A 12,240-nucleotide genomic window follows, 5' to 3' on the forward strand; every position below is an offset into this window, starting at 1 on the left:
GATATCATATTGCTCAGACAAAGTAAGGTCTGTTTTAAGAATCTGGGAGCATTTAAATTGGGTGCATAAATATTGAATATTGAAACATCTTCTTTTTGTATTTTTCCCTTGTCCAATATGAAGTGACCATCTTTGTCTTTTTTGACTTTAGTTGCTTTAAATCCACATGTATCTGAAAATAAGATTGCAACCCCTCTTTTCTTCTGAATCCGTTTGTCTGAAAAATTGACTTTCATTTGTTAACTCCAAGTTTTAATTTGTCTTTTGACATGAGGTGTGTTTCCTGAAGACAGTGAATAATGACACAGCAATGGCTTGTGTTTTTTAATCTATTAGCCAATCTGTGCCTCTTTAGTGGGGAATTCAAGCCATTGACATTTATTGAGATAATTGATAATTGTGGGAGTGTACTATTCATCTTATTTTGTGAACGTCCATTGCTTAGTTTTGTCTTTTGCATCATTGTGGAAGCTAGGTTCTGTGTTTACTTTGTTGAAGCTCCATTGTGATGGTCAGTGTGTAGAACAAGTTGAAGTATTTTCTGTAAAGCTGGTCTTGTGTGACAGATTTCCTCAATGTTTGCATATCAGTAAAAGATGTGATTTCTCCGTCAAGTTTAAAGCTTAGTTTAGCAGGATATAGAATTCTGGGCTGGAAATTGTTCTGTTTAAGTAGATTAAAGGTAGATGACCATTCTCTTCTGGCTTGAAAAGTTTCATTAGAGTAGTCTATGGTCACTCTGATGGATTTGCCCCTGTAGGTCATTTTGTGCTTACTCCTGCCAGCTTGTAAAATCTTTTCTTTTGTCTTGACTTTAGATAGATTCCTCACAAAGTGTCTTGGAGAAGCTCTTTTTGAGTTGAGGTGACCAGGGGACTGATAGCCCTCTAAAAGGAGTATGTCAGAATCTTTGGTGATATTTGGGAAATTTTCATTTGTAATATTCTCTAGAATGGCTTCCATTCCTCTGGGGCATTCTTCTTCCCCTTCTGGGATACCTATAACTCTTATGTTTGAACAATTCATAAAATCCCATAATTCTGTCAGTGAACGTTCTACTTTCTCTCTTTTCTTCTGCCTCTTTAACTATCTGAGTTATCTCAAGAGCTTTATCCTTTACCTCTGAGATTCTTTCTTCTTCATGACCTAGTCTGTTGTTGATACTTTCTATTGGATCTTTAAATTCTCTAATTGACTCCTTCAGTTCCTTCAGCTCTGCTATATCCTTTCTATATTCTTCATATCATTCATCTCTTATTTGATTCTGTTTTTGGATTTCCTTTTGGCTGTTTCCCACTTTCTCAGCAATGTCTGTCATTGTTTTCATCATCTGTATTTTAAATTCCCCTTCTGTCATTTCTAACACTTCTTTAGAGGAGGAATCCTCTGCAGTAGCTACATCACAGTCCCTTGAAGGGGTTGCTCTGGACTGGTATTTCATGTTGCCAGGATTTTCTGGTGATTCTTCTTCATGAGTGTTTTCTTGTATCTGTTTCCTTGCCCTAATTTTCCTTTCACTTCCTCTTGCTCTTTAAATTTCTCTGCCTCTGGCCTAACGTTTTAATTAGTCTTTTTGGTATGGGACCAGAAGGTGAGAAGATTGAAGAGCACAAATGGAGAAAAGATTTTTAAAAAGAAAAAAGAGAAAGAAGAGGAGGTGAGTAGAAGGAAATATTGACAAAAAGAAGTAAGGCACCGAGAGAAGGAGACAGGAGTAATACAGGTGTGTAGTAGGGTACTATGATCCAACCTTAAAACCCCCCATCCTCTGGTTGGGGGGTTCTGTTGGAGGTCAACAGCTCTTTGCCAGCCTGATCAGACGCAGGACCCCACCTCCATGAGTTAGAGAGGAAAGACAAACTATGAATCAAACTGAAATAAACAACCCTTACGGGATAAAGTTAGGAGTAAAAAACCCCCAAATAATAGGGGCAGAAACACTGGCAAAGAAGAAATGCTAATTATTAAGGAAGGCAAAAATGGAAGATTGTATTTAAACTAGAATAGTGAAAAGAAAGAACAAAAATGTAAAGGAAAAATGTTAAAATTTAGGGAAAAAAAAAAAAACAAGCAGTATATGTATCTTGCTGAATATTCTCTGGGCAACAGGTGATCTTCTGAGGTATAAGATGTTAATCACAATGTTGATACAGCTGTAGGAGATGGAGACTGGTGGCCTCTGCTGATTTCTCAGAACCCGCAGGCTTGGGAGCCCAAATGTCTCCTCAGCGCACTTAAAAGACACTCCACACTGTGAACTTTGGGTAAGCAGAAGCTTTATAAGGAAAGCACTTAATCACGAGGATCTCTCCTGGTGTGGCTGCCTGCTTATACAGTGTGCCAAAAAACCGGTCTCGCTCTATTCCCTTGAGGGCCAAGGCTGTAGTCTGCCAAACACTTAGTAGATCTCCGCTCTTCCCCAGTGTCTCAGTCCCCGCCTTTGGGCAGCTTAGTCACTAGATTACTCGCCCAAGGTCTCCCGGCTGATCCCTGTGCTTCAACCCGCAGGGGTAGCTTTCCTGGATATATTTTTTTAGATGAATGCTGGGAGAGAAGCACAAGACTATATGCCACTGAACTGAAGAGGTTATATATTTCAGCACCTTTCATATTGAAATTTCATGTTGAAATGTCATGTTACTTTGTAACATGAAACTTGTAAGTTATAATGGAATCACAATATGCCTTGTTCTCAGGAATGATATATAAAATATTTAACAATAGGTATGGCACAGTTACTGCCCAAGCATAACAAATGTTAAACAACCAGTACCAGTTCATGTCAACTGAATATCACTCCTGCCTGAACTGAACCATCAGTTAAATGGATTCACAGTCTTATGTGATAGAAGCCTGGATTCTGTTTTTACCAAGAACTGTAGAAAAGAATGAGCTTCATACATGTTTTATACTTACTTTCCTTAATTAAAAAATGATGAATTAGAATTTCCAAGTTTTCCTCTTGTCGGATGTGATTTATTGCATAAATGAGAGCTGCCCCCATTGATTGTGTACACTGCACTTTTGCAATTCAACACTGCTACCAGGCTATAACACAAGTAGGCCCCAAGCCCAGTTCTACAACACAAGCAGATGTTTACTGGACAAAAGTTTTTTAGCTAGCCTGTACAAAACGATTTATTAACCAGTTTTGTAAAACCCACTGAAGTCTCTGGGTTTGGGGGTTTTCTTTTAAGTACCTTTCTTTTTAGGAAATGTTTACCTAAGGGAGATGAGGCTGTGTATGTGGTTGGCCTCAGATAACCCACAATCCTTTAAACCACTGGTTCTCAACAGGGGGAATTTTACATCTTACAGTGGCATTTGGCAGTGTCTGAGACCATTTTGGTTGTCAGAACTCAGGATGTGGGGCTGGTGCTACTGGTCACTACAGGTCAGAGGCCAAGGATGCTACTACAATACCCAGCAGTGCTTCACAACAAGGAATTGTCTGGTCCGAAATATCACTAGTGCCAAAAATGAGAATCTCTGTCGTAAATGAATGGCTCGATTCAGGACTGCTCAGGGATCAATTCTGAGGCACCACCCCTAAAGCTAAAGCTACAGGCCTCACTGGATTCACATAACCTGTTCACAGAGCAGATGTGAGAGTATCTTTATACTATGGCATCTAACCCTTATATCTTTTTGATAGCTTTCATTTTACTAATAAGAGCCCATATGTAACATTTATCATGCTAGTTAATGGGCCATTTGCTAATAAAATCATATTTCCAACAGTCATTTTACTAATTAGTAAAACATCACTGTTTATCAAGACATGCATGAGTGAGCCCTTCCAGTAGCTGCCTTTCAGTTTTGAGCTTCCGATTTTAAGCTTCTAACGAGAACACTTTCTCACTGCTCTTGGAGTGTGCTTTCTTGAGTAACATGGTGGCAGCACCTACTTCAGCGCTGAAATAACACCTACACATAATGTCATGCTGTGTATGCTGTGATATTTTGAAGTATGTTGTGGACATTATGACAGATTTCCTTCCCAGAAGGTGTCTGCTTGCTTTGTATGAAGCCCAGTTCGTTTAGTTCAGCTGCCTCGTATTGAGTGTTTCCTTCGTAGAAAGTACAGATCTAGGTTAAGTCAAAGATGTGATAGGCAGAGAGGAATACAGCCTGCTTCCTGTCTCAGAGTTTACAGTCAGGAGGGCACAGTGGGTAAGTAAATGTGTGTGATACGAGGCAGATCAGAAACAAGTGCCGTAAGAAACCTATTGGAAGATTTTATTTGATGCAAAAGTGGGAGAAGTGGTAGGAGTATGATTTGGTAAAAACTCCACATGAAGAAAGTCACATTCAATAGCAGTTTTGGAGTATGGGTACTGGGGAGGGTTGGTACACGGTCATAGATGAATTAGCAGAGCCAGGATGGGCATCTGGGTCTCCTCTCTCTTCACCAAGTGAGTTTCCCATCATGTCACAGTGCCAATAAGTTCTGCATTTTGAAATAAACTAGGAAATATAAGCAAAGGTGAAGTTTTAAAAATTACCCCCCCCCAAACTGCAAGAAGAAATCTTATAAAATTGGTTTAGATTAATCATGCTTCTTTTATGGGGTACTATGATCTTCATAAAAGGTATGAGAAAACTTCTGGGAAAATTTAAAGCTAAATACCACTAGATTGCCTTTCGTTCTAAATCATGTACTCCAGTAGTCTCTCCTCTTTATTCAGTTGTTATCTTTACGTTTTGTTTGCAAAAAATCATCTTTACCTCTGCTTTCTTATTGCAAAAGAATAAGCAGGTGTGCCCCAAAGTTGTAGAGGACATACTCAGTTGGCAATTTCCAGTATGTTATTAATATCAAAAAGCTGAAATGCAGACCAGGGTTCTTGAAACTCTTCTGGGAAAGACAAAGTAAACAAAAACAAACTGACTGGTTCCTGTCCCGGGGTCTTGAGTATGAGTTCCAGATGTAAGATAAAGACATCTATTGGAAGAAGTTGCATCTGTCCTCTCTCTAGTGTGTGATCAACCTGCCTGAGGATTGTGGTGTTAGCGGACATCAGTTCAGTTTAATATTCCAAGCTGAGGCTTGCTTACAGCTTATGCTTCTGCCTATAAAGAGTCACTGAAAAGTATGATAACATAATAATAGGTTGGGCATCATTTAAGTTCACCTGGATGAGTCCACTTCTTGAAGGTCACCTTTCGATGTGGTTTGGAAAACAGCGCTTTAAATATAATTCTTTGTTTATTGGTGTCACTTGGTGAAGGCTCAGTGAACCCTATGTAGTTTCTCATTTATAACACAAGTTGAGTATTGAACTAATTGAATACATGGCTACTTTAATTATTCTGTTACGGCTAATTGATATTCACAGTGATCATGTTCTACAGCTTCTAAATGTAATGTTACCTTACAAGTTTATGGTTCAGCCCCTTGGATATTTTCATTCTTTCTCTTCGTTTTATGTCAGCATATAATTTCATTAGGTTCATAGATATTGTTCCTCACGTATTAATGGTTCTGACAAGGAATAAAGCTTTTCTTCTACTCTTATTTGCTGATTTACCTATATGAGTGGATAGGTAGATAGATTGTGCCACAGAGTATCCATATCATTGTGAAAGATTAATCTTTCTCAGTTTATTATATGTATATTTCAGATTGTTATAAGACTTAGACTAAAAAGAATATAGTGATGTCCTATTCAGCTTGGTACAGAGTTATTGCCTTATCGCAGTCCCAGTAATTTCTGGCTTCCTGGTATTACCCCTTCAAAAACTAAGCAGATACCTCCTTTGTTTTCTATCTAGAGCTATTATAAAATCGAACTCTGACATTTTAAGGAATTTTGTCATTTAAAATATACAAGTTTTCTATAGCACAGAATCTTGTTAACATTCCTTAACACTCCTTGTTCTTGATGTACCTCTGAGCTAAGTGATTATGATGTCACTGAGTTCCCAGCGTCATGTACTTTGAGCCATACCTGAGTCCCCAGGAGCAACCACAGCAGGACACAGTGATGCCGAAAAGTTTGCGCTATGAAGATATACCCAGGAGTACATATGGGAAGGTAAAGCTCCTCTTGGCGCAGTAGATAATCCCAGTTTTCTCTGAAAAGAGACAAGTCTTTAGGGAACTAAATGCACAAATACTTCATTTTAACCTAGCCACCAACCCTGAGTTAAGACATCAGAGTGTTTATGTTTGGGTTTCTTAAAACTTGACTTTTTATTTCTTTTGTTTCTCTTGCTCATGGGATGCTTTCTAGTTTTCTATAATGATCTACTTAGGCACAGTCGGTCATGTTTTCAAGTCCAATCCTGTCATCCCAAATCTAGCAAGATCTGAAAACTAATCAGTGTATTTCTTCTAGAAATAGCAAACAGGAGGTGGAGGAAAGCCTTTTATATTCTTTTTTTCCTAAGAAAAATTCTATAACAGTAAGTTATGTTGTAATCCTCTTTGCTTTTATTTGTTCATTTGCAGTGATTCTGGATCTGTTAGAGAGTTCTACAGAGAAGTTTTATTTCCATGCGGTTGGTTTACTGCGTTCTCTTAAGTTGTGTGTGACTTTCCATCCTCAACAGCTATTAGCTTTGTCAGTTATTCGAGGCTTATTTAAGTTTCAGGATTCATATCGTGTGAGTTTTTCTCCTAGCATCACATTAACTGTTTCAAAGCGATGTGCCATGATAGTGTTGTGGCCGTGTTTCTTACCCTGTTATTCTTCCCAGTGGATCTCAGACTATTGATTCTGTTTGTAATCAAGGGAAAGATTTGGGATGCAAGCCCAAGTTACATGTTGCCGGGTCTTTGAGGGGATCCCCCCACCTTGGCTTTCAGTGTACATGTCCGCCCTTTTGGAATGTTGCTTTAAAAATTTTCAAGGATTATAGTTCGGAAAAGTGTATGAGCATCTTTCTGTACATCCTTCATTTAAGTTATAATCGACTCTTCAGAATTAAATTTGTTTATTGGTGTAGTGTCCTCAGTGGTGTCCTCAGCTCAAGCAATGTAGTTGTAGCACTGAATTCTTCTAGTGTTTTCTAAATAACTATAATGGAATGTCTATATGCTTCTTTGCATTTTTTAAATCTCACTGTGTGGACAAAAGAATTTAGCATGGGCACTGTAACAGCCGTGAGAAGTAATTATCATACATTCAATGAGGGAGGACCAGGTGCTAGACACATTGTGGGGTTATCATGGAAATTGTCTGACCTACTATCTATACCTGTTAAAGTGGTTCAGAAAGATCTGAGGGGGTTAATGTCATTACTTAATAGTTCACCCTTTGACATACTGTATTACTTTAACGTTTCCAACTCTTAGTCAAGGGTAAACATGTACACTCTTGTTTAAAAGATATTTTTTTCTAATTACAGAAGTAATAACTGTTCATTATAAGAAATAGAAAATAGTCCAAATAAGAAACATGCACATCACAGTGTCATGTTGGAGTATTTCACACTTTCCCCCAGGCCTGTATAAATGGACATTCAACCTTCTCTGTCCTTCTTTCTTCTCTTCCATTTCTTAGAACTTACAGTACATTCTAGGATTTGTGGTCTTTTTCTCACCTAATATTTTGATGTAAAAATTAATTATTCTGTTAAAACTTTAGTTTTCGATGGCTTGAATGTTTGATCATATTGGAGGGGCCAGATTCTTTATAATTACTCTCCTGTTATTGGGCCATATTTTATTTCCTCAAACCTCTGTTTGTTCCTTTAAATAATACTGATTGTATTTTCTTAGACATGAATTCTGCTGTGCTTAATATTTGCTAGGAATGAATGCCTGGAAGCAAAATTGGTCATCTGATAAGAAGGTTAACGAAGATGTATACACACATCCATGCATTCTTAGTTAGTTTTATAAATTTTGCTATGCTAAATTTGTATTTATTTAAAACTTTTATATTCTTTCTTTTTGTTAAACAGTTCTATGAGTTTTGACAAATGCATACAATTGCATAACCACCACTGTAATCAAGAAACATCTGTTTCTTCATCTCAAAAAATTTCTTCTTTTTGCCCCTTGACTATAAAGTATGTCTATTTTTAATTCTGAAAATATAAAGAAGCAAAAATAAGAAAATAGGAACCACCCAGAAGCCTATCATTCTGTTGTAACCTCTGGCGTTGACATTTGATAGAACATCCTCTGGATTGGTTCCTCACACCCCTCTTCCCTACAGAAAAAGTGGCCCTACTGCGCTTCCTGTTCATAAGGTTTTTCTTCGCTCCATTGTATGCTCTGAGTATGTATATTATTTAACCCTTCATTGGTTTGGGGTTTTGTTTCTTTGAGATTCTAAGCAAGCTTATAATGAACATCTTGGCACATTGCCTTAATTACTTAAGTATTAGGAGACATAGGCCTGGACCTCAGTTTATATGTGCATTATGAAGACTGACTACATTTTGTCAGATTGATTCTGAAAATGATTGCCCCAGTTCACACTCTGCCCAACAGTGTAGAGGAGAGCCCGTTTTCCTATATCCTTGCTGGTGGAGTTTGGTAGCTGAATAATGAAACTCGATTTTACTGTGACAGAGAGGCCCTGAGTGAGCAGGTGCTATGAGAAAGGTGGCACCGATAGACTTGCTTAAGGGTCACCACAAACCTTACATTTGTTTAAAAAAAAACAAAACCACAAACACAGGATCCGCAAAGTACAATAAAACGAGGCGTGCCCGTACCGTAATTTGTCTGTTTCCCATTTCTTTAGGTTATATAGTCATGCATGTTTTCTTCACACTTAGTTTCGTCTGTAAAAATTCTTTCTCCATTTACTTTGTCTTTTACACCCCAACAGTCTAATAAAGGTTTTACTGTGTTGCACCAAGGAGTAATAAATTACATACTTGAATATCATTGTATTCTCTAATCTGAATGGTTTTTAATTCATTCACATGCATTTAAGCAGCATGAACTTTTCATTGAAATCTTCTATTCGAATTGTAATAGCACAGTGACATTTAAATGTATCCCACGTTAAGCATTTCCTCTTGTTTTTTTCCCCCCTTGTCTTCTTCGGTTTAGATTTTAGATATTATCCATCAGATTTCTCTATGACATTAGGAAAAAATAATACTTACATTGTTAAATAATTGTTTGTTTGTTTTTAACATGCTGCAGGATATTGAAGACAAAGTAAGTAGCAAAACATGCAAATGGGTTTATTGAAGTTAAGCAGGTGGTAGGTCGACAGGTACCCTGACATCTGAGCCAGGCTTCACTTGCTTGCTTAGCCAGAGAACAGTACATAGCAGAAGGCGGGAATGCAAAATACATACTGGCTCTATTTCTTATAAGTAGTAATTAGGTGTGACTTCAGCACTCACTGAGCAAAAGGTATGCTAAAAACTTTACTTTGTGGATAGTGAGGGGGGGTCTCCTCTGAGAAATAAAAGTGAATTAAACCTAATATTCAAGATACCAACAATAGCATAAGAAATGCTTAAAATGTTCTTCTTAGCAAAGTATCACAAGAATGGAGGAAAAAGTATCCAATGTACACAGCCCTTTTATGAAACTAATTTATAGCTCTCAAATGAAAGATACAACTTAATTCTAGCCCAAGAATATGGGGAGGGGGTGGGGAAGGGGAGGGAAGAAGGGCGGCTGGGTGGTGGGAGGGTGACCCGAAAGATCACCTATATATCTGTCTAACAAGGGTACAAGTGAACTTTTCTAGAACTAGAATGTAAATGTTTTGACACAATGACTAAGCAAATGACATGAAATCTGTGTTAACCAGCTTGATGAAAGTATTTCAAATTGTATATGAAAACATTACACTGTACCCCATGTTTGCATTAATGTATACAGTTATCATTTAATAAAAAAAAAAAGAAATGCTTTTTTTTACTAATCTTGAAAAACATACGTAGGTAGAAATTTATTGCTTATTTTTTAATTTTAAGAAAAGTGATTTTGCAATTTTAGAAGGGGGATAACTAAAAGTCTTTGAATTTCTTTTAACTGTTTTTATTTATTATCATGTTAAGTTATTGAAATAAACGATTACAGTATTGCTGTCACCCATCTAACACATCAAATCCTTGGTAAAAGGAGAACTAGAACAATGTATATGTTTACAGGTAGGTTTCACAGGATAATTTGAAGAATTCTCAAACATCAGATTTAGGTATAAAATGTTATTAAGGCTTTTTTGTTGTTCAAGAAGGTTCCTAGCAGTGTTTGTCATGCTCAGAGTACAATCAAAGTTTTTATTGTGCAAAATATTGGTCCTTGAAATTACTCTTTGAAAGAGAAGCTATGATAAATAAGACAGGGTAGTGTGTTATATTCTGTCATTTCCAAATACATTTGGACAAAGTAGGACACAGCTGTTACAGTAAAAAAAAAAAAATACAATGCAGACTTATTCTTTACATTTAAATGCAGCAATCATCATCTTACTAATCCTTCTCTATGGCAGAGACCTAATAGATGGCAAAAATCTTGAGCTTTGTATAGTTATTTCTAATGCAATTTATAATTTTGCTTTGCTGCTTCTGCTTTTTCTTGATATAGTATATTCCTCATTTCCTTTTTTAGGCTAAGCAGCTGGAAGAGAAAGACCGAGTGCTAAAGAAGCAGGATGCATTCTACAAAGAGCAGCTGGCGAGACTGGAGGAGAGGGTAAGGCTGTGTCTTGTCATTGATTCTCTTCTGTCACCACATCTGCAGCTTTCCCTTAAGTAAATTAAGAACTATAACTGCATTTGCTAGTTAAAAAGCAGCCAGGAAGTTAAGGAGCTAAATAGGTAGTTAATTCCATCTGTGAATGCCATTTTTTTTTTTTTTCCAGATTTCCAGTTTTTCTGTGGATGCCATTTTTTCTGTGGTCCTTTGGGATGGTTGGTTACGTTACTGGTTCATGGATGCATTGTGCCACTTAGGAACTTCCCCAAATATTTTTCCTTACACATTTAAACTCTGTGTTGCCTTTAGGTGAAACAGTTCACAGTGCTACTCCTGGCTCCCCCAAACACTGACTAAGTTTGAGTACATTCTTAGAAACGGTAGTGTTTTTAAAAGATATATTTTCTTTGTGAATACTGTTTTGCTGCATTTGTAGCTAAGAAATGAGAAGTAGCTCTTCTCTTCCAGTGCGGTTATTCAGCTCCCATAAATTGAGAACTAAAAGAGAAGAGTTAGGAGGTAGAGGGGAGAGGGTCCATCTAGTCAGAGTGGACCTAGAATTTGACAGAGATACAAAGGAAGGATTACGACTGGAATAGAAGAAAGCAGTGTCTTTAAGAATGGGAGTTTGAGCACCACATAGGTATAGATTTGATATCTAGATTCACAGACTGGGAGGTTACAGAGTGGAGTGTCTTCCTTTTGATTGAGACCTCCCCAAATTTAATTTCGTTAGAAGGTGTTATTTGATAAGAAAGTAGGAAAAAATAAGACATACACTATTAAACTCCCCTCAGCACAGTTATTTATATGTTAAATGTATTTATCATCTCCATATGTCTTTGGCCTGAGTACTTCTTCAACAGGGGTCCTCAAACTTTTTAAACAAGGGGCAGTTCACTGTTAAAACAGAGGGCCGGACTGTGGGCCCCGGCATGAGTCAGCGGCTAAGCAGGACAGGCAGCGGCAGCAAAAACACCCGGCGAGCCTGATAAATGTCCTAGGCGGGCTACATGTGGCCCGCGGGCCGTAGTTTGAGGATGCCCGGTCTTGAATGTCGGGACTATTTATTTTCTCATTCATTCAGCTGATACCTACTTAGCACCTCATATAAGTCAGGCACTGGTCTAGTGTCAACTATGTTGCAATGAAGGCAGCAAACTAAACATCTGTTCTCATTGAGCTTAAATCCAATTAAAACCAGTACACCTGTTGATGACAGGTTGTGATAATTTGGAGAACAATATAGCAAGGAAAAGAAAGCCCAAGGGCCCAGGTGAGGCATGGGTTGGTTAGAGAGGGGAGGTCTATCTAATGAGAGGACATTTGAGACTAGTACTGACGGAGGAGTGTGCTTGGCATGTTAGGGATGGCCAGAGGGTCTGTGAGTAGAAAAGCACTCTAGCTGATGTCTTGGGCAGGAGTTGAAGTGGGAGAGAATTAGTGAGGGTTTATGATAGTAATTCAGGGAAGGAATGACCATGGCAATGGGCTGGGTTATCAGTAGTGGAAATGATGATATGTGGCTGGATATTTCAGAGGTAGAGCTGACCAGATTTGATGATGGTTTGGAACATAAGTAAAAGAAAGAAAACACTAGATCTGTGGCTTTTTTT

The 12,240-nt window shown here is 37.8% G+C and overlaps 1 protein-coding gene across 1 annotated transcript in view; it reads left to right on the plus strand.

Annotated features, from left to right (window-relative positions):
• The window catches only part of CHCHD3 (coiled-coil-helix-coiled-coil-helix domain containing 3), a 295,772-nt gene that overhangs the window by 185,406 nt on the left and 98,126 nt on the right, over positions 1–12,240 (plus strand). The window contains exon 5 of the mRNA XM_012806291.2: positions 10,538–10,621. Coding sequence (XP_012661745.1) covers positions 10,538–10,621 — 84 coding nt within the window. The remainder of the gene's footprint in view (positions 1–10,537; positions 10,622–12,240) is intronic.

The sequence above is a fragment of the Otolemur garnettii genome, unplaced genomic scaffold, assembly GCF_000181295.1.
Source record: "Otolemur garnettii isolate 467f Iridium unplaced genomic scaffold, OtoGar3 scaffold00049, whole genome shotgun sequence".
NCBI lineage: Eukaryota > Metazoa > Chordata > Mammalia > Primates > Galagidae > Otolemur > Otolemur garnettii.